The sequence below is a fragment of the Mustela nivalis genome (assembly GCF_964662115.1).
Source record: "Mustela nivalis genome assembly, chromosome: 6".
NCBI lineage: Eukaryota > Metazoa > Chordata > Mammalia > Carnivora > Mustelidae > Mustela > Mustela nivalis.
This window is the reverse complement of record NC_139025.1, coordinates 81,810,162-81,837,866: the sequence shown is the minus strand read 5'-3', so window position 1 is coordinate 81,837,866 and position 27,705 is coordinate 81,810,162. Positions and strand designations below refer to the sequence as shown.

General features: G+C 41.1%; 1 protein-coding gene across 6 annotated transcripts; it reads left to right on the top strand.

The window, feature by feature from the left end:
* Positions 1–26,050, top strand: AFG2B (AFG2 AAA ATPase homolog B). 6 transcript variants are annotated; one of them, XR_014312939.1, is made up of 8 exons: positions 1–2,178; positions 3,907–4,092; positions 12,368–12,526; positions 15,515–15,724; positions 16,607–16,999; positions 21,868–21,998; positions 23,051–23,176; positions 25,742–26,050. XR_014312939.1 is itself a non-coding variant. In XM_082735270.1 (8 exons), the coding sequence occupies exons 1-8, from the start codon at positions 1,042–1,044 to the stop codon at positions 25,907–25,909; spliced, it is 2,310 nt and encodes a 769-aa protein (XP_082591396.1). In that variant the 5' UTR covers positions 4–1,041; the 3' UTR covers positions 25,910–26,050. The 6 variants fall into 6 exon arrangements, 2 of the variants coding, with proteins under 2 accessions (XP_082591396.1, XP_082591397.1); XR_014312940.1 differs by having other exon boundaries at positions 3–2,178; positions 16,607–16,831; XR_014312941.1 differs by lacking the exon at positions 25,742–26,050 and adding an exon at positions 23,995–25,394 and having other exon boundaries at positions 3–2,178; positions 16,607–16,799; positions 23,051–23,779.
* Positions 26,051–27,705: the final 1,655 nt, after the last annotated feature.

The window sequence follows — 27,705 nt, the reverse complement described above, 5'->3', positions numbered from 1 at the left end:
TGCGCTCAGAGGCCCGATAATGAAATGGAGACTAAAGAAATGACCAAGGCAGGCAGTTCTTATGCTTTTTAGACAAAAAGACAATAAATTTGTGAGGAACTGACTGGATAAAATAAACGTTTGGGAGGTTTAATTAGAAATTCAAAGTGGAATCTGGGCTGAGGTGGTAGATTAGTAAAGTTACAAGGTTGGTTTCTACAACTCTCAGCTCTAACGTTCCTATCTCTGGTGAGAAGGATGTCTTCTTACTTCTTAGTACAGAGAGGGTACCTTTCACACGGGAGGTTTCTTGCATGCTTTTGGGGGACAGCGTAGAGCCCGAGTGCCCTTGAACTAGCTGTTCTCCAGGTAGCTTCAATTCAAAATCATCAGTATGCCATTCTGGTACAGTTTGGCCCACCTGCCCTTGGCCCCTGCAGGAGTAAAGACTCTGAACAGAATATATTGGCGTGCCACCAAATTTCAGACGGCCTGGTTTTCCTTCTCTCTCTCCCAGGGACTGGAAATGCTACCCTGTGCTTTTCTCTTGGCGATGGCGCTTTGCTATAGGAAAGGCGTGCCTGGACCTTCTGAAGACGTTAGAACCCAGATCCATCGAGGGCGCTAATGCTGTATTTTGTCAGCTACTCCAGGTCACCTTAGGTATTAGCACCACAGCACTCCAAAAAAGTGTGCCCACAGACAGCTGAGGTTCGTTCACAAAGCGCTGGTGGTGATGCTCGAGTTTGACAGCCCGGGAGAGTATGCTATGCGGGCACTCTCTAAGTCACCTACGTGTATGCTTAATGACCTCCTGAAGCTAGTTCATGAGGCCTCCCAGACATCTGTACCTAAGGCCTTTACCATACAGCCCTGGAATGGGCCGCTAGCTGTCCTCAAATCCGACACCACAACACCCGCTGCCAGAACATCATCTAACTTTCCGATTGGCCCTTTCAGCCTCCACTTCTGGGCTAACGACTGAGAGTCATTCCTGGCGCATGCGCGTCACCAGCTTCCGGCCGCGGAGAGCGGTGTACCCGCCTTTCCCGACCGGATGGAATGCTTGCCTCACTTTCCTCGGCCTGGCTTTTCGTGTGCGCGATGGCTCCGGACTCAGGTTCCTTTCCCGAAGAGCCGCTCTTAAAGGTGCTACCCTTAGACGCTAGGGACCGGGGCACCCAGCGCTGTCGTCTGGGCCCGGCCGCCTTCCGCGCCTTGGGCGCACACTTGGGCTCGGCGGTGAACATCTCTCTGCCTGACGGCGGCTCCTGTCTCTGTACCGCCTGGCTGCGGCGGGACGGAGCAGACGGCTTTGTGCAACTGGATCCGCAGTGTGCGAACCCCGGGACGGCTGTGGGGGCTTCGAGGTTCAGGGGGAGTCTCCGCTTAAGCAGCCTCCGCCTAGTGACCTGCCCATCCCTGCGGCTTCTCACTGTGTGGCCGGTGTTGCGGGAGCGGGCGGGCGCACCCGGTGCCTTGAACCCAGCCGCGGTGCTGGAGGCGGCGCACGAGCTTCTGAGGAACCGACCGGTCTCCCGGGGCCACGTGGTGGCCGCTCCACCGGGGGCCCCCGGCCCCGTGGCTGCGCTTCACATCGTCGGGGGGACGCCCAGCCCGGATCCGGCCGGGCGAGTCACCCCTCGCACCCGTATCAGTCTCAGCTCGGTGCCTCCGTCGGAAGCGGAACGGCAGCCCGAGGTGCCCCTCGGGGGTCTTTCGGAGGCTGCCGACTCGCTGCGGGAGCTCCTCCTCCTCCCGCTCCGCTACCCCCGCACCTTGGCGGCCTTAGGGCTAGCAGTGCCTCGCGGGGTGCTCCTGGCGGGTCCCCCCGGAGTGGGCAAGACTCAGCTAGTGCGGGCCGTGGTCCGGGAAGCGGGCGCGGAGCTGCTGGCAGTGAGCGCCCCCGCGCTCCAGGGCGCGCGGCCGGGGGAGACCGAGGAGAACGTGAGGCAGGTCTTCCAGCGCGCGCGGGAGCTGGCCAGCCGCAGACCCACCCTCCTCTTCCTGGACGAGGTGGACGCCCTGTGTCCCCGGCGGGGCGGCCCACACCGAGCGCCCGAGAGCCGCGTGGTGGCCCAGGTGTTGACGCTGCTGGACGGCATCAGTGGGGACCGCGAGGTGGTGGTGGTGGCGTCCACCAACCGGCCGGACGCTCTAGACCCAGCGCTGCGCCGACCGGGGAGGTTTGACCGAGAGGTAAATAGGCCCGGGCTGTCAGCCCCTTGTCCCTGCAACCAAGGCCTCTTCTGGCTCGGGTTGCCTGCCCCGAGGGCCACGTAGGTTTGGCGGTCAGACTGGAGTGGGGGTTTTTTGTAATGCAGAGAACACGTTCTCTGTCCTTGTGCGATCTGTGAGCCAGCACCTGTTTTACCCCAGAGTCAGATTGTTGGGAGAAGCAAGGTAGCCTTTAGAGATTAATTTTGTGCAGGACCCGAAGTTGAGTATAATCAGTAATGTTAGTTTTTAAGGCAACTAGGTCAGCTGTAAGCATACTGAACTCCTGTGGATTTGGAGTAAGAATTTATTTAAAGTAGGAGAGCCTCAAGAAATAAGTTTTAGAAATAAAAAGGGAGAAGGCACGAAAGAACTAAAACAAAGCAGGCAGTAACTCTTCCGGATTTATTCATTCCTTGTCAGGACGCTAGCATCCTGTCCCACAGGTGAGAAGTACCCATAAGTGCTCCCTGAGTTGCCAGGAGGATTGAGTATTCAAAGGTGTCCTTTATTTTATAAGCTTTAGTCCCAAAATGATCCTTTATTAAATAGGTTGAATAGTGATTAAGTGATGTTTAAACTTTGTGTTAAGATTCTGAGGAGATGAGAATTGCACACTTTTAGCTTAATCTGTGCAGAACTTGATCACATTTCTTTTTTGTACTATCTAGTACTTGTCTCCTGAATAAAATCCTTAAGGGCAGGGACCTAGACTATCTGCTATACCATTGCATCCCTGGCTCACAGAACTTGGCAAGTTTTTATAAAAATAACAAAATGTTGTTAAATGAATTACAGAGGGCCCCCAATTTACAGTGGTTCAGCTTGGTGGTTTTTCAGCTTTACGATGGTCTGAAAGTCATATGCGTTCAGTGGAAAACATATTTTGAATTTTGAATTTGATCTTTTGCCAGGCTAGCGATATGCAGTAAATGCTCTCATGGTGCTGGATAGCCACGAGGTCATGAGGGTAAACATTGAACATATTGACCACCATTTTATACCCATGCAAACATTCTGTTTTTCACTTTCAGTACAGTATTCAATAAATTCTATGAATAGTCAAAACTTTTTTTATGAAATGGACCTTGTGTTAGATGGTTTTGCCAAACCATATGCTAATGTAAATGCTCTGAGCACATTTAAGATGCCTAGGCTCAGTTGTGATATTTAGTAGGGTAGGTATATTAAATGCATTATCCACTTACTGTAATTCCAACTTACAATGGATTTATTGGGGGGCGCCTGGGTGGCTCAGTGGGTTAAAGCCTCTGCCTTTGGCTCAGGTCATGATCTCAGGGTCCGGGGATTGAGCCCCGCATCGGGCTCTCTGCTCAATGGGGAGCCTGCTTCCTCCTTTCTCTCTGCCTGCCTCTCTGCCTGCTTGTGGTCTCTGTCAAATTAAAAAAAAAAAAAAAAAAAAATCTTAAAACAACAACCAAACAAACAAACAATGGATTTATTGGGATGCAACCCCATCTTAAACTCAGGAAGATCTGTATGTAGTTTTCATTATGCAACTACCTAGCCATGCTTACTACTCTGGAAAATTAGGATTTTAATATATTGAGAGTCTGTGGTATTCTTAAGAGTACATAGTTATGCTTCCAAATTTGTTTACCCAGTTAAACACATTTGAGGGGATAAAAATACTACATAATATTCTAAACTGTGGAAACTTTAATTTTTCTTTTTTTCCTTTGCATACAGGTTGTCATTGGGACTCCCACACTTAAACAAAGAAAGGCAATACTCCAAGTGATTACCTCAAAGATGCCCATCTCCAGTCATGTCGATTTGAGCCTCCTTGCGGAAATGACAGTTGGCTATGTTGGTGCAGACCTGACTGCACTCTGTAGGGAGGCTGCCCTGCATGCTCTCCTTCATGGTGAGAAGGTAGGAAGAAATGATGTATGAGCCTGTATGTTGATCTTTTCATTACTATAACGAATTTGGGGATTAAAACAAGTAGTAAGTACATTTTCTTGCAACTTGTGATAACTTCCACAGCTGTTTTTTCCTTTTTTTTTTTTTTCTTACATATATTTTTATATCTCACCTTCCTGGGACTAACATTTGACTGAAGGTGGGGATAGATGACTGAGTCTCCCAGGTCTGTCAGGGCATGCTCCCTCATTTCCACAGTAACTCCCTAGTGCCAAAGCCCAGAGCAGCCAGGAAAAAGACAGTGTGGCCCAAGAACAGTCAAACATTTTTCTTTTTAATTTTTCTTTATTTTGAAGCAATTTCAGACCAAGAGAAAGTTGCAAAAATAGTACAAAGAATTTCTGTATATACTTTACCCAGATTCCACAAATGTAGCACTTGACCAGTTTTACTTTATCTTTTTCTCTTTATCTGTGTTTTTATATAACTTTACATATAGATAAATCTCTTTTATGTATGTATATTTTTTTTGTGTGAAACATTTCAGAATACACTGCGACCATGATGGCCCTTTAGCCTTAAAATCTTAATGTGTATATCTTCTAAAAACAAAGACTTTACCCGCAGTACAATTATCAAGATGAGGAAATTAACACTAACACAGTACTTTTACCTAATATCTATAGACCTTATCCAAGTTTCACTGTGTCCCATTAATTTCTTTATAGCAGAAATTTTAAAAGGAAAAAAGAAAATAGTAACCCAAGATTACACATTGCCTTTAATTACCATGATTTCTTATTGTTCTTTTTAAGATTTTATTTATTTTAGAGAGAGAGACAGCATGAGCAGGAGGGGCAGAGAGAGAAGGAGGAGAGAGAATCTCAAGCAGATCCCTGAGTCCGACATGGAGCTCAACTCCAGGACTCTAAAATCATGACTCGAGCTGAAACAAAGAGTCCGATGCTTAGCCAACTGCACCACCCAGTCTGCCCCGTATTCTTTAATCTAGAACCATTCTTTAATCTTTCTTTTATCGCTACATTTTAATTGTAATTTTTAATTTTTTTAAGGATTTTATGTATTATTATTTATTTGAGAGAGAGAGAGAGCACGTGGGAGCTGGGAGAAGAACAGAAGGAGAGGGATGAGCACAGAACAGACTCTGTGCTAAGTGCAGAGCCCTATGTGGGGCTGGATCCCACAGCCCTGAGCTCATGACCGGAGCTGAAACCAAGAGTTGGTTGCTTAACTGTCTGAGCCACCCAGGTGTATGGCTAACTTAAAGACTACAGGTCATTTATTCTGTAGATTCCTCCTTAGTGTGGGTTTGACTGTTACTTCCTCATAGTTTGATTAGGCTTTTGCATTTTGGGCGAGAGGATCACAGAAATACTGTGTTCTAATTGCATCTGTTTTTCCTTTCTTGTTAAAAACTAAATATTTTGTGGGGAAGATAACCTTTTCTAACCCAGAAGAAGATTGGGCACCTGGAATTTTTATTTAAATTTGTCTTTAAGAGGCACCTGGTTGGCTCAGTCAGTTAAGTGTCAGCCTTCAGCTCAAGTCATGATTTCCGGGTCCTGGAATCTAGACCCGTGTCGGGCTCCCCATGCTTCTCCCTTTCCTCCTTGCTCGTGCTCTTGCTATCTCTGTTGCTATCTCTCTCACAAATAAATAAATGGAATCTTTAAATTTGTCTTTGATACTGAAATCTTTAATTCATGACTACCTCTTTAAAAAAATATTTATAATATTAGCTTAAATATAATAATTTTCAACACTCTGCATTGGAAAATCTCTTCACCTTATATGTAATGAGTAATCCTTAATCCCTAAACCCCTTTAGAAAAAAATAATTTTAGGGGCGCCTGGGTGGCTCAGTGGGTTAAGCCGCTGTCTTTGGCTCAGGTCATGATCTCAGGGTCCTGGAATCGAGTCCCGCATCGGGCTCTCTGCTCAAGGGGAGCCTGCTTCCTCCTCTCTCTCTGCCTGCCTCTCTGCCTACTTGTGATCTCTCTCTCTCTCTCTCTCTCTCTCTCTCTGTCAAATAAATAAATAAATAAATCTTTTAAAAAAAAATAATTTTAGTACCTTGAGGATTTTGAGATGAAGTTTTCAATCTCTTTTGTAACTATTATAACATTAAATTTGTCCTTTGATCTTAGAATTTTTAAAAACCAATTTGAGTTTATTTAAATTATAAAAGGATGATTTATCATCCAAAGTTTTGAAACTTTTTTACCTACATAATTGACATCCTTTCTCACTTCCACTTATTTTTACACCTATATAGAAGGTGGAGAAGGAGTTATATGAACTTGTAGGTTCTCTTGTAGGTGTAGAACCTAAGCTGCTTGAACACTGAATGATACTTCTCATGTGTAGAGGTGTGAGACTCTGTGCTTTATGGAGGGAGGAGGAGAATACCAGGGGCTCGGAAGGAAGATTACATTTAGGATTCCCTGTGCTTTGAGGTTCCAGGGTTAACCTTAAGCACTCTGGCTTAGGTGGACCAGCCAGCTGCTACTTCAGGAGGGGCCTGCCCAGGCATAGTTACCACAAGTGATGACTGAGTTCATAAACAACCAAGGGAAGTAGAAGGAATAAAGGCCAAAAGGAAGAAGGGACAGGCACCTGGGAAGGTACTGGCTTCCATCTTTTTCTTCTTTTTCCCTCAGATACCTGAGGGGCTGTTGCTGCTACCAGGGCAGACAAGGGGTATGTTAAAGTTTGTTCAGCTTTTTGTGAATTCCCATTAAAGGATTAGAATTATTGTTTAGTATATGTACATATACACACAGAGGGGAAGGAATTTTATCTGCCTGGAAGGGTTATGACAGTCAAGTGAATTAATGTACATGTAAGTGATCTTAGTGTTACTTAGTGTCTAGGTACCTGACATCTAATACTGCTAGTAGTTGGGGGGGGGGGGGAAGCACTATTTTAAAAAATTATTTAATAGTGCTCTTTATGAGAAGTTAAACTAGATAAAAACATAAAATAAAAATTGCCTGAAATGTACCTCTCAGAGATTACAGTTTTTAGGAACGTTGTTCACAATAGCTCTATACGTATATATGCACTTACATAATCTTAGGTAAATGGGATAATATAGTTTGTTGTTGAAAATGGGAATTTTGGAGGGCGTCTGGGTGGCTCATTCAGTTAAGTGTCTACTTTCAGCTCACGTCATGGGATTGAGTCCCACACTGGGCTCCCTGCTCGGTGGGGAGTCTGCTCCTCAGCCTTTCTCCATGTTCTCTCTTGCTCTCTCTCAAATAAATAAGAGAAATCTTTAAAAAAAGGGGGGGGGGAATTTTTTGACAATTAAATGGTTAGAATTTGATATGAGGGTAAATCTTAAATATAATACAAATATTTTAAATATAAGCAGTTTTTAACAAAAAATCTGTTTCACTAGAATGATCAAAGAAATTACAAGAAAGATCCTCCAAAATATAATCTTAAAGTGAAGATGACTTTTTAAACATTTATTTTAGAGAGAGAGAGAATGTGCGAGGTGCGGGGTTCAGAGGGAAGGAGTCTTAAGCAGATTCCATGCTGATCTTGAAGCTCAAGGCAGGGCTGAATCTTACAAACCTGATTTCAATACCTGAGCCAAAACCAGGAGCCCTATGCTTAACCAGCTGCAACATCCGGGCACCCTAAACATGGCCTTTCTGTTTTGTTTTGTTTTGTTTTTAAGATTATTTATTGTCAGAGAGCAGCACAAGCATGGGGAGAGGCAGGCTCTCCAGTGAGCAAGGAGCCCAATGTGGGACTCAGTCCCAGGACTCTGGGATCATGACCTGAGCTGAAGGCAGCCACTTAAACACCTGAGCCACCCAGGTGTCCCTGGCCTCTCTAAACATAACATAAAACCTAATGGTCAAAAAGGAAATGATTTAATTTGGTTATTTGGGGATGGCCAAATAATAAAGACAGGATAAAAGAGAGACTGGAAAAAATACGTTTGGCCCATGACAAAAGGACCAGTAACCTTGATGATTAAAGAATTCTCACAAATCAGTATGAAAAGACCAACAATCCAAGAGAAAATGGGTAATAAAATAAGAATAGGTAGTAGACAGTAGAAGGATTACAAATAGCTAGTAAACATGAAAAATTCTCAACTTTACTTTCTTTAAAAGTTGGTCTTGGGGTGCCTGGGTGGCTCAGTCGGTTAAGCAGCTGCCTTTCAGCTCAGGTCATGATCCTGGGGTCCTGGGATCAAGTCCTGCATGGGGCTCCCTGCTCGGTAGGGAACCTGCATCTCCTCCTTTCTCTGCCCCTCCCCCTGCTTGTGCTCTTTCTCTCAAATAAATAAATAAAATCTTTAAAAAAAAAAAATTAGTCTCTTTCAGGGGCTACCCTGACTGTCCGACTCTTGGTATTGGCTCAGGTTCTAATCTCGGGATATAAGATCGAGCCCCTCCTCGCGTGTGCTCAGTGCAGAGTCTGCCGGAGATTCTCTCTCCTTCCCTCTCCCACATGCTCGCTCGCTCTCTCTAAAATAAATAAATAAATCAGTCTTAGAAATATGTGCTGCAAAAGTGAACAATAAATGAATAAATCTTAAAAAAATTAATCTCTTTCAGTTTTAACTCTTTATTTTGAAATAATTAAAAAGTTTAGGGAAAGTTGCAAAATAGAGAAATCCTGCTAAATACTCCATTCAAATTCCTCAGTTTTTAACGTTTTGCCAAATCAGTTTTATCACTCACTCTTTCTCTCTCTCTTCTCTAAATGTATGTGTATACATACATTACTTACTTTTTCTGAATCAGTTGAGGATGGGTTGCATACATCATAACCCATTATCCATTTCCTAAGAAAAAGTATGTCCCCATACGAGACCACAGTATGGCTATGTATCATCATTATATTCAGGAAATTTAGCACAGATAGAAAACATCAGCTCTACTGCCCATACTCTGATTTTGGTAGTTGTCTCTATCTTTTGGGGTTTATTTTTTCCCTCTAGTAGAAGATCTAGTTCAGGATAACATCATGTCTAGTTTTTAGTTTCTTTTAATCTATAGTTCTCCCTTAGCTTTTTTTTTTTTTTTTTTTTAAAGAAGGAGAGCAAGTATGTGGGGCCAGGTGCAGAGCAGGAGAGAGATCATCTTTTTTTTTTTAAAGATTTTATTTATTTATTTGACAGAGAGAGATCACAAGTAGGCAGAGAGGCAGACAGGGAGAGAGGAGGAAGCAGGCTCCCTGCTGAGCAGAGAGCCTGATGTGGGACTCGATCCCAGGACCCTGAGATCATGACCTGAGCCGAAGGCAGCGGCTTAACCCACTGAGCCACTCAGGCGCCCGAGAGAGATCATCTTAAGCAAGCTCCATGCCCAGAACCCGACACAGGGCTTGATCTCACAGTGGAGATCATGACCTGAGCCGAAACCAAGAGTTGGAAGCTTAACTGACTATGCCACCCAGTTGCCCCAGTTTTTCTTTTTCTTTTTTTTTTTTTTAAGATTTTATTTATTCATCAGAGAGGGAGAGAGAGACAGAGGCAGAGGGATGAACAGGCTCCTGATGCGGGGCTTGATCCCAGGACCCTGGGATCATGACCTGAGCCAAAGGCAGGTGCTTAACCAACTGAGCCACCCAGGTGTCCCCATTTTTTTTTTTTTTTTAAGATTTTATTTATTTGACAGAGATCATAAGTAGGCAGAGCAGCAGGCAGAGAGAGAGGAGGAAGCAGGCTCTCCGCGAGAAGAGAGCCTTATAATGGGGCTCAATCCCAGGACCCCGAGACCATGACCTAAGCCGAAGGCAGATGCCTAATGACTGAGCAACCCAGGCAACCCCCACCCCTTTTTTTTTTAAAAAGGGTGCCTGGGTGGCTCAGTGGGTTAAGCCGCTGCCTTCGGCTCAGGTCATGATCTCAGGGTCCTGGGATCGAGTCCCGCATCGGGCTCTCTGCTCAGCAGGGAGACTGCTTCCTTCTATCTCCCTCCCTGTCTGCTTGTGATCTCTCTCTGTCAAATGGATAAATAAAATCTTAAAAAAAAAAAAAAATATTTATTTAACAGACAGAGATCACAAGTAGGCAGAGAGGCAGAGAGAAAGAGGGAAGCAGGCTGAGAAAGAGGGAAGCAGGCTCCCTGCCGAGCAAAGAGCCTGACATGGGGCTCAGTCCCAGAACTCTGACCTGAGCCAAAGGCAGAGGCTTTAATCCACTGAGCCACCCAGGTGCCCCTCCCCCCACCCCAATTTTTTTTTTTTAAGAGATATTTTACATTGACAGTTTTTAAGGATGTAGGTCCATGATTTTATAAAATGTCTCTAAATATGGGTTTGTCTAATATTTTTTCATAGGATTATTTAGGTTTTTTTTTTTTTTTTAGATTACACATTCTGGTTTGGGATACTCCATAAATGTTGGGATCCTTCTTAAGGTATCACATGTGAAGGCCCAAGCTGTCTGTCTACCCCTCCTTGGTGCTGTCCATAATTGGTGATTGATACGATCAACCAGTCAGGGTTTTGTCCCATTTTTCCACTGTATAGCTGCTATTTTTCCCTTTGCAACTAAAAGAAATATTATGAGGAGGCTCTTTGAGATCATGGTTCTTGTAAAACTTCCCCTACCCTTGTCTTACATCTGTGGATGATTCTTGCCCTGAGCAGCTTTTACTATATGTGATTGTAAAAATGATTTTCTGATTCCATATTCCCTCTACCTCACTCTTCTTTTTTTTTTTTTTTATTAAGGATTTTATTTATTTATTTGACAGAGACACAGTGAGAGAGGGAACACAAGCAGAGGGAGAGGGAGAAGCAGGCCTCCTGCAGAGCAGGGAGCCTGACATGGGGCTCGATTTCAGAACCCTGGGGTCATGACCTGAGCCAAAAGCAGACACTTAACCGATTGAGACACCCGGTGCCACTACCTCACTCTTGATTAAAGAAATTAGTATAATAGTACCATTTCCTCTGTCACACTGGCAAACATTTAAAAGTTTGGTAATGCCCCGTGCTGGAGAGGTATGGGAAGAAGCTTTACATTAGCGGTGCAGCTTTCAAGGCAGTGTGATAATACCTGTCACAATCGTCAATGTGCATTCTACTTGGAGGAAATATAAAAATACTTGAATATGTGCACAAACATTTTCAGCTGTATCTTTTTTTTTAATAACAAAAGACTGGAAGCAATTCAGTGTTCAACAGAAGGATGCAGTTAAATTACGGTACATTCATACACCAGTGTCTTTTGCAGTTGTCAAAAAAAGTTAGGTTGAACTAAATTGATAGGAGAAGATTTCTAATATAAGTGAAAAAGAGTGCAGGTTAATTTGTATAGTAGAGTCCTGCTTATGTATCTGTTTGAAAGGATGTCCTATGTACTGCTGGAGTACATAGGAAACGGTTGACATCCTCTAGAGATGAATAGTGGGGAGAGCTGGGGGAAGAGACATTTAATTTTTTTGTCTTCTATATGTAAAATTTTTTTATAATGATAAAAGATTTATCTTTTAAAAAAAAATTTTTTTTAAGATTTTATTTATTTAGTTGACAGAGATCACAAGTAGGCAGAGAAGCAGGCAGAGAGAGGGGAGGAAGCAGGCTCCCCACTGAGCAGAGAGCCTGACGAGGGGCTCCATCCCAGGACCCTGAGATCATGACCTGAGCCGAAGGCAGAGACTTAACCCACTGAGCCACCCAGGCGCCCCAAGATTTATTTTTTTTAAGATAATCTTTTATAAGATCATTTATATATTTATATATATCATTTATATTTATAAAGATTTATCTTTATAGATTTATAAATTCAAAAGAAGGGGTGTTTTTTTGTTTGTTTGTTTTTTAAGAAATAAGTGGGGGCACCTTGGTGGCTCAGTCATTGAGCATCTACCTTCAGCTCGGGTTATGATCCCAGAGTCCTGGGATCAAGCCCCACATCAGGCTCCCTGCTTAGCGGGAAGCCTGCTTTTTCTCCTACTACCCCTGCTTGTGTTACCCTGTCACTGTGTCTGTTTTTAAGATTTGATTTATGTGAGAGAGAGAATGAGAAAGAGAACATGAGAGGGGAGGTCAGAGGGAGAGCACACTCCCTGCTGAACAGGATGCTTGACGTGGGACTTGATCCTGGAATTCCAGGATCATGACCTGACCTGAAGGCAGTTGCTTAACCAACTGAGCCACCCAGGCGCCCAATAAATAAAATCTTTAAACAATAATAATAATAAAAATAAATAATTTTGCTCCTGTAGCACAAAAAAGGCCCAAGTAATTTTTGGTCTAATTTTGCTTTTGGGGCATATTTCTTCAGAACAAGGACAGCCCAGTTGTTGATGAAGCAGACTTCCTTGAAGCTTTTAAAAAGATTCAACCTTCATCATTTCGAAATATCATTGGACTGATGGACATCAAGCCTGTTGGCTGGGAGCAGATTGGTGGCCTTGAAGATGTCAAACTGAAGTTAAAACAGGTGGTCTAGAGAGTTCCCTTATGCCAGTAGAATGGTTGGGTTTAATGTATCACTTTTATGATGAAGACAAATGATACTTTCTGAGACTATCTTGCTGCCATCGGTCATACATCCTATCACAATCCAAGGAACCCTTTTCAGTAGGCATCAAATACCATTTTGCATACTTTCCTACCTCACACTTGTTTTGCTTGTTTTTGCTTTAAAGGCTTTATCATGTAGAAAGGGGTCAGCAGACTTCTCTGTAGAGGGCTAGAGAGGAAATATTTTAGGCTTTGTGGGCCATCCAGTGTCGATTGCAACCACCAGCTCTGTCTTAAGGCCACAGCACCAGTGATAGATAATGCAAAATCAGTATTTGTGTTCTGGTAGAACTTTATTTATGAACACTGAAATCACATTATTTTCACATGTCACAAAGTATTTTTTTTGAGCATTTAAAAATGTAAAAATAGTTCTTAGTTTGTGTGTAGTAAAATACAGAATTTTAGTTTGTAGGCCTGAGTTTGCCCTGGGACTGGTAAAAGCACAAAATTACAATACACAGTATGACCTGGGTGGCTACTGTTCTCACTGTGGATGCTTAAGGACACAACTCTCCAGATGCTGTCACTTGGCATTTCAGTTTCAGAAGTTAATCTTGTTAATTTACCTTCAAGTAATCCTGCCGTAAGGAATTAGGTTTCTCTGACTGTATGTATAAAAGACTGATTTATAAGTATCATTATAATTTATTCATCTTAACTAGAAGCTGTTTCTACACTGAATCATAGAATCCTTGTGTCCATGGATCAGTGCATTTGTGATATTCCCTAATTTTTTACATACATTGTCTCACTTAATCTTCAGGAAGTACAGGAGAGATTAGCCACACCTTTCTGTTGTAAACGCTCTTTCTTCAGCTTTAAGATGTTAAGCATTTCTGCCTTTCTGAACTTTCTTTTCCATACCTTAAATGTTAGTGCTCCAAGTTCCCAGGAGGCCTCTTGTTGTGTTCTGTGAGCCCATGATCTTAATATCCAGGGCTTTGACTGCCCCCTGAAAATTGTTAACTCAAAAATCTTCATATCCAGTGCAGATAGTTCTTTTGATCATCAGAATTGCTTAGCTGCTTGCCTACCAGGTAACTTACAGGGTTCTCAAACTCAGCATGTCCAAAACTCACCTAATGAGTCCCACCCACCTCCATATCTGGATTCCCTACCTCTGAATACAGACAGCCACCTGTGACCTAAGTCAGAAACCTGTCTTCTAGAAGCAATTGGGTGGCTCAGCTGGTTGAGTGTCTGACTTATTTTCAGCACATTCCTGGGATCAAGCCCCATATTGGGCTCTGTGCTCAGTGCAGAGTCTGCTTAAGATTTTTTTCCTCCTTTCCCTCTTTCTCTGATCCTTCTTCTCCCCATGCATGCTCTCTTTCTCAAATAAATAAATAAATAAAATCTTAAAAAAAAAAAGAAAAAGAAACCTATCTTCTAAATTCATGGGTCATGTCTTATGTATGTGTAACTTCCCCTCTGGATTTAGAGCATAGTCCCTACATAAAAGAGTTACATTTTATGTTTCAAGTCCATCCCTTTGACACCATTGCCACTGCCTGTGACACATCTGGCTTTATTATTTTTGTAATCTGAGTCATTGCAAGAAACCTAACTGGTCTTTCTCCTCTGGTTTTCTTTCTTTCCAGTCCATTTTCCATACTGCTTCCTCAATGTTAACTAAAATTTTCAAGGTGCAACACAGTCTGACTCCTTCTACTTCAACTCTCTTGTTCCTTGCTTCCCTTATTCTCCCCTCTGTTCCTGCTTACTGATGATTTGAATTAGAGTTTCATGTGTCTCTGCATACTGTTCCTTCTCTGTGGAATGCCCTTTGCTGGTCTCATTGTGAGTTTACAATTCTGTCTCTCCAACTAAAATCTGGATTCCCATGGTCCAGGGATGTTAGCCTTTTTTGTAGATAGGCAGTAGTTAAGAGTTTGTACTTCTTGATCTATACTGTCTGGGGTTCTCAGTTCTGCCTCACTAGAAATAAGACTTGGGCAAGTTCCTTAACTTTTGTAAGTCTGAGCATCTGCATCTGTAAAATTATGATGATAATAAAATCACCTACCTCAGAGACCTGTTTACTATTCAGTTAAAATTTGTGGAGCGCCAGCTTGGTGAAGGTGACATTCTGTATGTGGCTTTTTTTTTTTTTTAAATATTATATTTATTTATTTGACAGACAGAGATCACAAGCAGGCAGAGAGGCAGGCAGAGAGAGGAGGAAGCAGGCTCGCCGTTGAGCAGAGAGCCCGATGTGGGGCTCGATCCCAGGACCCTGGGATCATGACCTGAGCCAAAGGCAGAGGCTTTAACCCACTGAGCCACCCAGGCACCCCTGTATGTGGCTATTTAGAGTGAACTTTATTTATGTTCTACCAGAAGCAGAATGACAAACTCAGCATGGAAAAATAAATACAGTTAGTGAATGATTAAGGGCTCCCAAAGTAAAAGATGGGCAGTAGTGTAGAGTGGCTGGGAGAATGTGGGGTGGGGGGCAGGAAGAGTGTGTTCTGCTTTAGAGTGGTTAGTGAAGACCTCTCCGAGGAAATGACATTTGAGCTGAGACTGAATGATGAGGGGTGGCCATACAGAACTTGAAGGAGTGTTCAGACAGAATAGCAGAGGTGCTGAGATAGGAACAGACTGAGGTGTTTGGGAAATAGGCTATGTAAGGCCTTGTAATCACTGTAGGAAGGATTTGGATTTTGTTCTAATTCTGATGGGAAGTCATTGAAGGATTTTAAGTAGGATATGATATGACCTGACTTAGGTTATAAGAGCATTGGTACTACAAGAAGAATGGACTGTATTTCCAGCTCAAAGCAGATACCTAAGAATTGTTGAGTAAACAAATGAATTGACTGAATTATTTGTGATGCTTAATCTTTATTCTAAAATAACTGTCTCTTTTTGTATACCACCTCTTTTTGTGTACCTGCAGAGTATTGAGTGGCCTCTAAAATTCCCTCGGGAATTTATCCGGATGGGCCTGACACAACCAAAGGGAGTTCTCCTGTACGGTCCCCCTGGATGTGCTAAAACCACCCTGGTCAGGGCGCTGGCCACAAGTTGTCATTGCTCTTTTGTTTCCGTGAGCGGTGCTGATCTCTTTTCTCCTTTCGTTGGAGACTCAGAAAAAGTCTTGTCTCAGGTTTGTTTATTTTCCTCCATGTAAATAAGTGTCCTTTTGAATTTTCTTGGCATGCCTTAAGGATAAACCTTAGTTATTAAAAATATTACTGGCCTTTTTATTAATTAGAAAAGTTACATACATTTTTATAGAAAATATAGGAAAGTGTTAGATAAGAAATCCTTTTTAATCTCTCTACTTACTGTTAACATTTTGGTGAGTTTGCTTCATTTTTTTGTTTTTCTTTTAAAATTGAGGGTAGATTATGGAGTGCCTGGGTGGCTCAGTCAGTTAAGCGTCTGCCTTCAGCTCAGGTCATGATCCCAGGGTCCTGGGATTGAGTCCCACATCCGGCTCTCTGCTCATCGAGAAGCCTGCTTCTCTCTCCCACTCCCCCTGCTTGTATTTCCCCTTGCTATGTCTGTCTCTGTCAAATAAGTAAATAAAATCTTTATTAAAAAATAAAATAAAAATTGAGTGTAGATTATATCTTTATCATGGTTTTTTAATCATCACTTTCATTTTTTTTTTTTTAAGATTTTATTTATTTATTTATTTGACAGAGATCACAGCAGGCAGAGAGAGAGGAGGAAGCAGGCTCTTCGCTGAGCAGAGAGCCCGATGTGGGGCTCCATCCCAGGATCCCACTGAGCCACCCAGGCGCCCCAGTCATTATCACTATTAAAACCCCATAGTATTAAATATTTTTTGAAAAGACGATTTTTAACCTGTATGTAATACTGCATTGTTTCTTGTTCTATTTATTCATTCCCTAGTTCTTGGACATTTAGCACTTTCTCTCTTTATATTTTAAAAATTATAAGTAGTAATGCAGAAAGCATATATTCACTGGAATATTAAATAATGTGTGGCTTTTCAATAATTTTATTTTCCTAACCAAAGGTATTCCGACAAGCAAGAGCAAATACTCCAGCAGTTGTGTTTTTGGATGAGATTGATTCAATCTTGGGCTCTCGATCCATCAGCAAAACAGAATGTAATGTTCAAGAACGTGTTCTTTCTGTTCTTCTAAATGAATTAGATGGTGTGGGACTAAAGACTACAGAGAGAAGAGGAAGTAAATCAGATCAACAGGGTAAATACAAGGAGCTGAAAAAAAAAGAAGAGGTATTTATTAGCCAGAAAATGCCCAAAACCCAGGCCAGCATTAAGTACAGTGCATATACCCTAGCTTTTCCTATGCTGGATTCATCTCATAGAAGAAGTTACATAATTTCAGCTTGACTGTATTTGGATATCTATAGACCTAAAAACTGTGATTTGGCTAGGAAGGAGGTAAATTTTATAGTAAGTTATCTTAAATATATATGAATAAATTTCATTTTTTCTAAGATTTAGAAAAATAATTTTATACATACTGCTAATAGAAAAGGGAGTTCTTTTTTTTTTTTTTTTAAGATTTTTTATTTATTTATTTGACAGACAGATCACATGTAGGCAGAGAGGCAGGCAGAGAGAGAGAGAGGAGGAAGCAGGCTCCCTGCTGAACAGAGAGCCCCATGCGGGGCTTGATCCCAGGACCCTGGGATCATGGCCTGAGCTGAAGGCAGAGGCTTTAACCCACTGAGCCACCCAGGTGCCCCGGGAGTTGATTCTTAATTTTATTTCCTGTAGAACCAGTGTTCATCCCTTTCTAAAAATTTTTATATGAAACAAAACAAAACATTGTTATTACCAATGATCTTAGTAATTTTTTTATTTTTTTATTTGACAGACAGAGATTACAAGTAGGCAGAGAGGCAGTCAGAGAGAGGAGGAAGCAGGCTCCCTGCCAAGCAGAGAGCCCGATGCGGGGCTCGATCCCAGGACCCTGAGATCATGACCTAAGCCAAAGGCAGAGGCTTTAACCCACTGAGCCACCCAGGCGCCCCTGATCTTAGTAATTTAAAACTTCTAATTTTCTTGAGGAATGGGTTTCCTTAGTTACAATAAAATTAAAATGACCTTTGGAAGTCCCTTCCTCCCTTCTGAGTCTCTTTCTAGGTAGAATTTGATATCCTTAAGTTTTCCAGTGGTTAATTTTTCTTTTATTCTTTGCTTGTTTTTTTAATCTTGTTTGCCATTTGAAAAATCATTCCGTGGAAGGAGAATCTTACAGCTTCTTAAGAATCTAGAACACTAGAATTTGAAGAGTCCCTAAGGTTTTCTAATCAAATTTTGTCATAATGCAGGAATTCCTTCTACAGTATCTGAACTGTGATTAGTCAACCTCTGCTAAAATACTTGCAGATACAGGGAATTCACTACTTTGAGAGATCACATTACTGGAGAACCACTCTGATTATTCAGTTCAGTTTAAAAGAATTTTTTTTTTAAAATTCCAGTGTAGTTAACATACAGTATTATATTAGTTTCAGGTGTATGGTATAGTGATTCCACAATTCATATATTATTGAGTGCTCATCAAGATCAGGGTACTCTTTAATCCCCATCACCTACTTCTTCCCCCACCCTACCACCTCCCCTCCTCTCTGTCCTCTATAGTTAAGAGTGTGTTTTTTGGTTTGTCTCTCACTCTCTTTTTTTCCCTTTGTCTGTTTTGTTTCTTAAATTCCACATATGAGTGAGATCATACAGTATTTGCCTTTCTCTGAATGGCTTATTTCACTTAGCATTATACTATACTCTAGAGCCATCCATGATGCAAATGGCAGGAGTTCATTCTTTTTTATGGCTGAGTAATATCAGAGTGTGTGTGTGTGTGTGTGTGTGTGCGCGCGCGCGCGTGCACGAACCACATTTTCTTTATCTATTCATCTATTGATGGACACTTGGGCTGCATCCATAATTTGACTCTTGTGAATAATGCTGCAGTAAACATTGGGGTGCATATATCCCTTCGAATTAGTGTTTTCATAGTCTTTGGGTAAATACCCAGTAGTGCAATTACTGGATCATAGGTTACTTCTGTTTTTAATTTTTTTAGGAGCTTCCATACTGTTACCAAAGTGACTGTACCAGTTTGCATTTCCACTAGCAGTGCAAAAGGGTTCCTTTTTCTCTACAACCTCACCAAGACCTGTTGTTCCTTGTGTTTTTTATTTTAGGTATTCTGATAGGTGTGAGGTGATACGTCCTTGCGGTTTTGATTGCAGTTCCCTGATGATGAGTGATACTGAGCTTCTTTTCATGTATCTGTTAGCCATCTGTATGTCTTTGGAGAGATGTTCATATCTTTTGCCCATACTTAAATTGGATTATTGTGTATGGAGTTATATAAGTTATTTATATATTTTGGGTATTAATCGTTTATTGGATATGTCATTTGTAAATATCTTTGCCTATTCAGTAGGTTGTCTTTTAGTTTTGTTGATTATTTTCTTTGCTGTGTAGAAGGTTTTTATTTTAATGTAGTCTCCCAGTAGTTTATTTTTGCTTTTGTTTCCCTTGCATCAGGAGACAAGAAAGATGCTGCTATGGCTCATGTCAGAGAAATTACTACCTGTGCTCTCTTAAGGGATTTTTATGGTTTCAGGTCTCACATTTAGATCCTTAATCCATTTTGGGTTTTTCTGTGTGTGGTTTAGGAAAGTGATCCAGGGGATGCGTGGGTGGCTCAGTGGGTTAAGCCACTGCCTTCGGCTCAGGTCATGCTCCCAGAGTCCTGGGATCAAGTTCCACATCAGGCTCCTTGCTCAACAGGAGCCTGCTTCTCTCTCTCTCTCTCTGCCTCTGCCTGCTTGTGCGTGCTCGCTCGCTCGCTCTCTGGCAAATAAATAAACAAAAAAATTTTAAAAAAGAAAGAAGGTGGTCCAGTTCAGGGTTCCTGGGTGGCTCAGTCAGTTAGGCATCCAGCTCTTGATTTTAGCTGAGGTTATGATGTTCAGGTCATGAGATTGAGCCCTGTGTGGGGGTCTGAGCTCTGTGGGGAATCTGAAAAGATTCTTTCCTTCTTCCCTCAAATAAATACATTAATCTTTTTTTTTTTTTTTTAAGGCAAGAAAGTTTCATTCTTTTGTGTTTTTGTTGTCTAGTTTACCCAACACCATTTGTTGAAAGTGCCTGTCTTTTTCTCATTGCATATTCCTAACTCCTTTGTCAAAGATCTGTTGGCGGTATAATTGTGGGCTCATTTCTGAGTGGTCTTTCTGTTCTGTTCTGTTCTATAGATCTGTGTGTCTATTTTTGTACTAGTACCACACTGTTTTGATGACGACAGCTTTGTAATACAATTTGAAATCTGGAATTGTAATGCCTCCAACTTTTTTTTTCTTTTTCAAGATGCTTTGGCTATTCAGGGTCTTTTATGGTTCCATATAAATTTTAGGATTGTTTTTTCTAGTTCTGTGAAAAAGGCTGTTTGGTATTTTTATATGGATTGCGTTAAATCTGTAGATTGCTTTGGGTAGTTCTTCAAATCCATGAGCATGGACGGTCTTTCCATTTGTTTATGTCATCTTTGATTTCTCTCATTGCTGTTTTATACTTTTCACAATACAGATCTTTCACCTCTTTGGTTGAGTTTAGTCCTAGGTATTTTATTATTTTTGATATAATTGTAAATGGGATTCTTTCCTTAATTTCTCTTTCTGCTGCCTCATTACTAATGTGTAGAAATGCAACAGATTTCTGTACCTTGATTTTGTATCCTGTGACCTTACAGAATTCATTTGTTAGTTCTGGTGGTTTTTTGGTGGAGTCTTTAGGGTTTTCTGTATATAGTATCATCTCATCTGCAAATAGTGGAAGTTTGATTTCTTCTTGCCATTCTGGATGTCTTAATTTCTTTTTTTTTTTTTTTTAAGATTTTAGTTATTTATTTGACAGAGAGATCACAAGCAGGCAGAGAGGCAGGCAGAGAGAGGGGGGAAAGCAGGCTCCCTGCTGAGCAGAGAGGCCAATGCGGGGCTCGATCCCAGGACCCTGGGATCATGACCTGAGCTGAAGGCAGAGGCTTTAACCAACTGAGCCACCCAGGCACCCCTCTTTTTGTTGTCTGAGTGCTGTGGCTAGGACTTCCAGCACTGTTGAATTCAAGTGGTGGAGTGGACATCCTTGTCTTACTCTTGACCTTAGGGAAAAAGCTCTCAGTCTTTTAACTATTGACTATGATGTTAGCTGTGGGGTTTTTTTATATGGCCTCTATTATGTTGAGGTCTGTTCCCTCTAAACCTACCCTTTGTAACCTACACGTTGTTAAGGGTTTTTATCATGAATGGATGTTGTGCTTTGTCAAGTGCTTTTCCTGCATCTTTTGAAGTGATCATATGGTTATCAAACTTTTTCTTATTGATGTATCATGTTGATTGATCTGTAAATATTGAACCACCCTTTTATTCTGGGAATAAATCCATTTGATGATGATGAGTCATTTTTTTTAATGTATTGTTGAATTTGGTTTGCTAGTATTTTGTTGAGGATATTTGCATCTAATGTTCATTAGAGATACTGGCCTTTAATTTTCTTTTCTTGTGCTATCTTTATCTGTTTTTGGTATCAGGGTAATGCTGGCCTCGTAGAATGATTTTGGAAGTTTTCCATCCTCTTCTGTTTTTTGGAATAGTTTGAGAATAGGTTTTAACTCTTCTCTAAATGTTTGATAGAATTCACCTAGAAGCCATCTGGTTCTGAACTTTTTTATTTGCTGGGAGTTCAATAATTTTGAATGCTCAATGTGTGTATGGCTTTGCTCTGGCTGCTTTTCTATATTTCTTACCTTTATCTAGGATTTATACATCTGCAGCTTATTTTGTCATATATCTGCCTTTCAAGAGAAAAATAAATAAAAAGCAAAGTAATTTTCTCTCTCGCAGGACATGAGAGCCAGAGTGATTCATAACCATACATCTCCACCTGTTAGTCATATGCTTTGTCTTTTCAAATCATCCACTTAGGTTATAATCATTCTTTGGGGCTCAGGTGCATTCAGTAGGTGTTCTCTGCTGTGGTGGTATAAGATTTTCCATTGGTTCTCATGTGGACAGATGTCCCTAAAGGATGGCCACTCCCTTCACCACACACAATGTAGTTCTTTGATTAATAATTTGTTTTAGCATATATTGATATCAAGAAGGTGGTCTGGATAGGAGGTATAAGCACTTCAGTCCCAAGAAAAGAATATGCTTATTTAAAAATAAATGGACCATTTGATTTATAATTTGGCCAGCTTACTGACATTACTTTGGGTTGGTGTTTTTCCTCAGAGTTTCAAGAAGTTTTTAACAGAAGTGTCATGATTGTTGCTGCAACAAATAGACCTGATATGTTAGATGATGCCTTGTTAAGACCTGGAAGATTAGATAAGATTATTTATATTCCACCTCCAGATGAAAAGGTAATCACTGTATATGTTTAATCTTTGTGGATTCTGAACAGATCAATATCTGAGCTTTAAGGAGCCTAACAGAATTGAATTCCAAGATAAATATATATGTATGTGTCTTAAACTGGATTCTGCAGTCTTCCCTTGCTTGATGTCCTTCATAAAATCATAATTTTGATCTGCTTTTGCCAGATCCTCGAGGCGTATCTTCAGAGAAACATATGCCTATAAGTAAAATACGAGACTCAAAATACCAAGCTTGTTACAACTAGAATGGAGGAATCCTAAAGTGTTAAAAGCATTTTGGAGATGATTTGCATCAGTATCCTTATTTTACAGTGGGAAGGTCTGAGATTAGAGAGATTACACAATGTATCCATAGTCTAAGAATCAGTAAATCTTTGCTCTTAACATCCACAGCCACTGGCAGGGAATGGTTAAAAACAAAGATGAACTTTTTCCTTCCTTCCTAAAATAAATAAATAAATAAATAAAATTTAAAAATTAAATACTATTTATTTTTAAATCGTGTCTAGATAATTCATGTTTTTGCTTATTAAGCCATGTCTGATAACACTATTTGTACCCAAAATAGGGACTCCTGTTTCTAAAAGAAATTTATCTACAATTGTCTATTTAAAAGAAAAAATTTTTTAAAGATTTTATTTATTTATTTGACAGAGATCACAAGTAGCAGAGGGGCAGGCAGAGAGAGAGAGAGGAGGAAGCAGGATTCCTGCTGAGCAGAGAGCCCAACAGGGGCTTGATCCCAAGACCCTGGGATCATGACCTGAGCCGAAGGCAGAAGCTTTAACCCACTGAGCCACCAAGGCACCGCTAAAAATTTTAAAAATATTAAAATTAATCACATAATTTTTGCCATTAGCTTATGAGCCATTGAGTTCCTCTTTCTTACCTCTTCAGAAATGATTCTGTTTATTAAATATATACACTTCCGGTGCAGTATGACAGGAAACACTAACTTAAAATGTTTTAGTATAGATTTGTGTCTAACATAAATGTTGTAAGATTATAAACATATTGTTCTTAATTTTTTTTTCCAGGGTAGGCTTTCTATTTTGAAAGTCTATACAAAAAACATGCCAGTGGGGCCTGATGTTTCCTTAGAAAACCTAGCAGCAGAAACCTGTTTTTTCTCTGGTGCTGATCTTGGAAATCTTTGCAAAGAAGTAAGTTAATTAGTGAGGGAATGTATGGTTGACAGTATTTCTTCAATTATTCAGTTCTTCATTTGCCACTTTCCTAATGGCACACGGGAGAATGAGGCACAAACTAGTCAGCTGTAAGAGAGAGGGAGCAGGGGACAACAGCTGGAAGGACTGTCACCCAAACACCTCCTCAGTCCAGTATTTATTAGATACAAGGTAGCAACAAAGGAGAAGAAAGAAGGTTGTACAATAGCCATAGGTCTAGTACGTAAACAAGAAGCAACGTGAGTCAGATGTTGGTCACAAGTTTTAGAGGTAAACTAGGTAAATAAGAAGAGAAAGGTGTGTCTGGTCCACAGCTGGGATTTGTAGTTGTGCTAGCACACTTAAAGGGATTACCTTAACCGCAGGCTTTCTCTGAGGTACAGGAGACAGGGAAAAAGGGAAGCAGATGGTGTCCTGGCCTGAGCTGGTGGGCATCCCCAGCTGCTTGGCTTCAAGGGCGTGTATCATCCCCTCCACCAGAGGCCTGCTGCTAGTACATGTTTTTCTCAAGGTCATCCTTAAGCATGCTTGCATGACCAGTACGATTCATCATTAGTTATTAAAGTTATATTTTGAGCAGTATATTATTCTTTTTTTTTTTTTAAAGATTTTATTTATTTATTTGACAGAGAGAAATCACAAGTAGATGGAGAGGCAGGCAGAGAGAGAGAGAGGGAAGCAGGCTCCCTGGTGAGCAGAGAGCCCGATGCGGGACTCAATCCCAAGACCCTGAGATCATGACCTGAGCCGAAGGCAGCGGCTTAACCCACTGAGCCACCCAGGCGCCCGAGCAGTATATTATTCTGAGGGACGATTGCATTCATTCACTTGGCAATATTTACTGAAAGACATCCTGTGTGGCAAACACTGTATAAGGTGAAACAGATAGGGACCTTTTCTTTCCCTTCCCAAGCTTACAGGTTTATGGCAGGTTGCAGAGAGGCAAATTGTCATACTGCATTGGCAGTTGAAAATATGTAGTGAATCAGGAAGTTTAGGGTGTTGTGGGAGCACCTGGGAAGGACATGGACCCAGCTTGGGGGCATCAGAGAAAGCTTTCTGAGAGAAGGCATGTGTAAGGGGAAATTGGAAGGATGATGAGAGAGGTAGGCTAAGGGAGGGAACTGGGGGTGGCATTGAGGCAGAGGGAACAAAATGTGCAGGTGACTCAAGTGAGAGATAACATGACACTACGGAGCTGGACAGTGGCCAGATCACACAGGTCCTTGTAAGCCATTTTAAGAGATTTAGACTTTGTTTTGAAACCAAAAGAAGCCATCATAGGTGTTTCCCTTTCCATAAACTTTTATTAAATGTGCTGTTCAGAAAAATGCACGGATCATCAGGACATAGTTAATTAACATAAAATGAACACACTTGTTTAATTAGATAGAGAACGTAATCAGTGCCCTGGAGGCTCCTCTTGGGGCTTTCCCAATCTTCCTTCCAAAGGGGAACCACACTCCTGACTTAGAGCACTGGAGATTAGTTTTGTCTGCTTTTGAACTTTATATAAATAGGACTATATATACTTCTGTATTTGCTTTTTTAACTCAAGATTATGTTTGTGAAGGGGCGCCTAGGTAACTCAGTTAAGTGTCTGCCTTCCGCTTTAGGACATGATCCTGGGATCCTGGGATGGAGCCTCCCATCCTGATGAGCCTTCCTAATCAGCAGGAAGCCTGATTCTTCCTCTCCCACTCCCCCTGCTTGTATTCCTTCGCTGTCTATCTCTGTGTGTCAAATACATATAATCTTTAAAAAAAAAAAAAAAAAGCATGTTTGTGAAATTCATCTGTGGTTTTGCATATAGGGGTAGTTCGCGCATTTCCATCACTTTGTAATATTCTAGTTTAGGAATATACTGCAGCATTCATCCATCTTTTTTGAACATTATTCATAACAGAATTTATAGCAAAAAAGTAACCCAAACTACTTTTTTTGTTACAAATTCAGCTATGAATAGTCTTGTACATGTCTGTTAGTACATATGTGTACTTACCTCTGCAAACACACCTACTGTAAGGCCAGGAGAATAGTCTCTCATCCTTAAATATATAAATGGGCTCATACTGTGTATATTTTGCTGCAACTTGCTATTTCTTTTTTCCCATTTAAGGGTAGAATTTAATGTAGAAGAAGTGGTTTGTTAAGACAACTTTTCATTTTTTTAATAAAACTTAATTTTATTAAAATTACCTTACTTAACTTTTTAATTTTATAGTGTCATGAATATGGGAATTCTAAGAAGTGGGATTGAAGTTTTTACCCTCAGATTTTGAAGTATTACCATAAATTGTGGGGCACCTGGGTGGCTCCATCAGTTAAGCAGCTGCCTTTGCTTCAGATCATGATCCCAGGGTCCTGGATCGAGCCCCACATCGGGCTCCCTGCTCAGCAGGTTGTGGGGGGTGGTCTGCTTTTCCCTCTCCCTCTGCCCGTCCTTTGTGTTCTCTCTCTAAAATAAATTTTTAAAAATCTTTTAAAAAAATTTTTTTTAAAGAAGCACATTAATTATTTCCTGTTGTTTGTCTCTTATAGGCTGCCTTGCTGGCTCTGCAAGAAAATGGATTAGAAGCAACCACAGTGAAGCAAGAGCACTTTATAAAATCACTGAGGACTATAAAGCCATCCTTAAGTCATGAGGATTTGACTTTATATGAAAACTTATTTCAGAAACCAGGATTTTCTAACTTAGAGGGTGTATAACCATTATATCCCTGACCAAGGATTAACTGCCCTGTAGTTTGCAACTTCGCACTTTTAGAGTTTGTGTAGTTTCCTGTAAATAAGAGACTTTATACCTAATAAGCTAAAAAGCATATTAAAATATCATAACTTGGGAAGAAAGTATATGTATGTTGACTTTTTTTAGAAAAGATTTTACTTGTCAGAGAGAGCACAACCATGGGGAGTGGCAGGCAGAGAGAGAAGTAGGCTCTCTCCACTGAGCAGGGAGCCCCATGTGGGGCTCGATCCCGGGACACTGGGATCACAACCTGAGCCAAAGACAGACATAAGGACTGAGTCACCCAGGCACCCCTCATATCTTATTAATCTTCTAAGTTTACTGTTCCCTTGTCTCCAGGTTAATGCCTAGACTGCCACAAAACTATACTGCATTTTTAAAAGAAAGGACATTGGCAAAACAGGGCTCTGAGTTTAAAGTCATCAGTGGTCAAGGGCTACACACTGTAATATTAATTTGGGGACATGATAGATTTCCTGTAAAATTTCTTTCTCCCTTCCTCCTTCCCTGTCTCTCCCCCTTTTTTCTTCCTTTCCTTCCTGCAAGCAGTTATCTTTACTTGTTAAAAAAAAAATGGGGCTTTTTAAGAAACTTCTGACAAAAGTAATTTTAGAAATCCTGCAGGAGTATTAAAAGGCTCCTTTGATTATATATAATACAAACCACAGAGAATCAGTGTTGAGTGTTCTTTGAACTGAATAATGAACCTAACCGACCAGAAAATGTCTCCAGTTACAGTGCTGAGGTCACACAGTAAAAACCCTTATCAGAGTAAGTGGGTGTGAAGCTATGTTTATCACCTGCCCTGTATAATCCTTGCAAATAATACTTTCTAGTTATTAAATGCCTACTACAAGCAAGGCAGAATGCCATGCACTTAACATACATTCTAACATTTTTTCCAACCTTTTCTTACGCTAGGTTTGTCCCCATTTTACACATTTATAAATCGAGACTCATAAGGTTAAGTAGTTTATTGAAGTCGTTCAGCTGATAAAGTGTGGCAGGGTGGGTTCCAAGCTCATGTCTATTTCACTGCAAAGCCCATGCCTAGAACTAAAATGGACTGAAACAGATCTGGCTCTGGCCCTTTCCAGAGGACATAGAGAGGTTTGTTCTTTATTAAGATTTTTTAATCTATGTATTTGTCAGAGAAACAGCACAAGGCAGGGGAAGCTGCAGGCAGAGAAGCAGCCTCCCCACTGAGCAAGGGGCTGATGGAGGACTTGATCACAACCTGAGCCACATTAACCCATAGCTTGAACCTGAAAGAGCTTCAAAATAATTGTTTTAAAATAACCGAGCTAGTGCTTTTGGCTTAATTGCAGGAGCTAAGAGCGTGGTGCCGAAAGAACAGCTGGTGTTGGGTGCCAGACTCACCTGGGTTCTGATTACATGCCCGCCACTAACTGGCTACGTGACTCGAGCCTCTCTGAGTCTAAATAACATAATTGCCTTGCAAAAACGCCAGAAAGATTCAGACTCAGAATCTGGCACCAGGCCTTGGTTTAACGGAAGGGTTAGCATTTCCATGCTTTTGCAACCTCCTGCATGCTCTGTGCAAGGCAAGGCTGGTAATTTAGGGGCGAGTTAAAAGGAGACCTCAAGACGAAAGCAAAGACTGTCGTTTCCGAGACGGAAATGTTTCCAAAGCTGGTTCTGTTTCTTCTCCCTTACCTCCTGATTTTCTCCATTTAAAGAAACGGGGAAGGAGGGGAGTGGAAATTTAAAAATTGTAATGGAACAAATCAACACC

Coding starts and splice junctions, on each gene's coding strand:
- AFG2B (XM_082735270.1), top strand. CDS start 1,042: ATGCTTGCCTCACTTTCCTCGGCCTGGCTTTTCGTGTGCGCGATGGCT. Junction 16,800..21,867: donor AAGTAAATCAGATCAACAGG/GTAAATACAAGG, acceptor GTTTTTCCTCAG/AGTTTCAAGAAGTTTTTAAC. Junction 23,177..25,741: donor TTGGAAATCTTTGCAAAGAA/GTAAGTTAATTA, acceptor TGTCTCTTATAG/GCTGCCTTGCTGGCTCTGCA.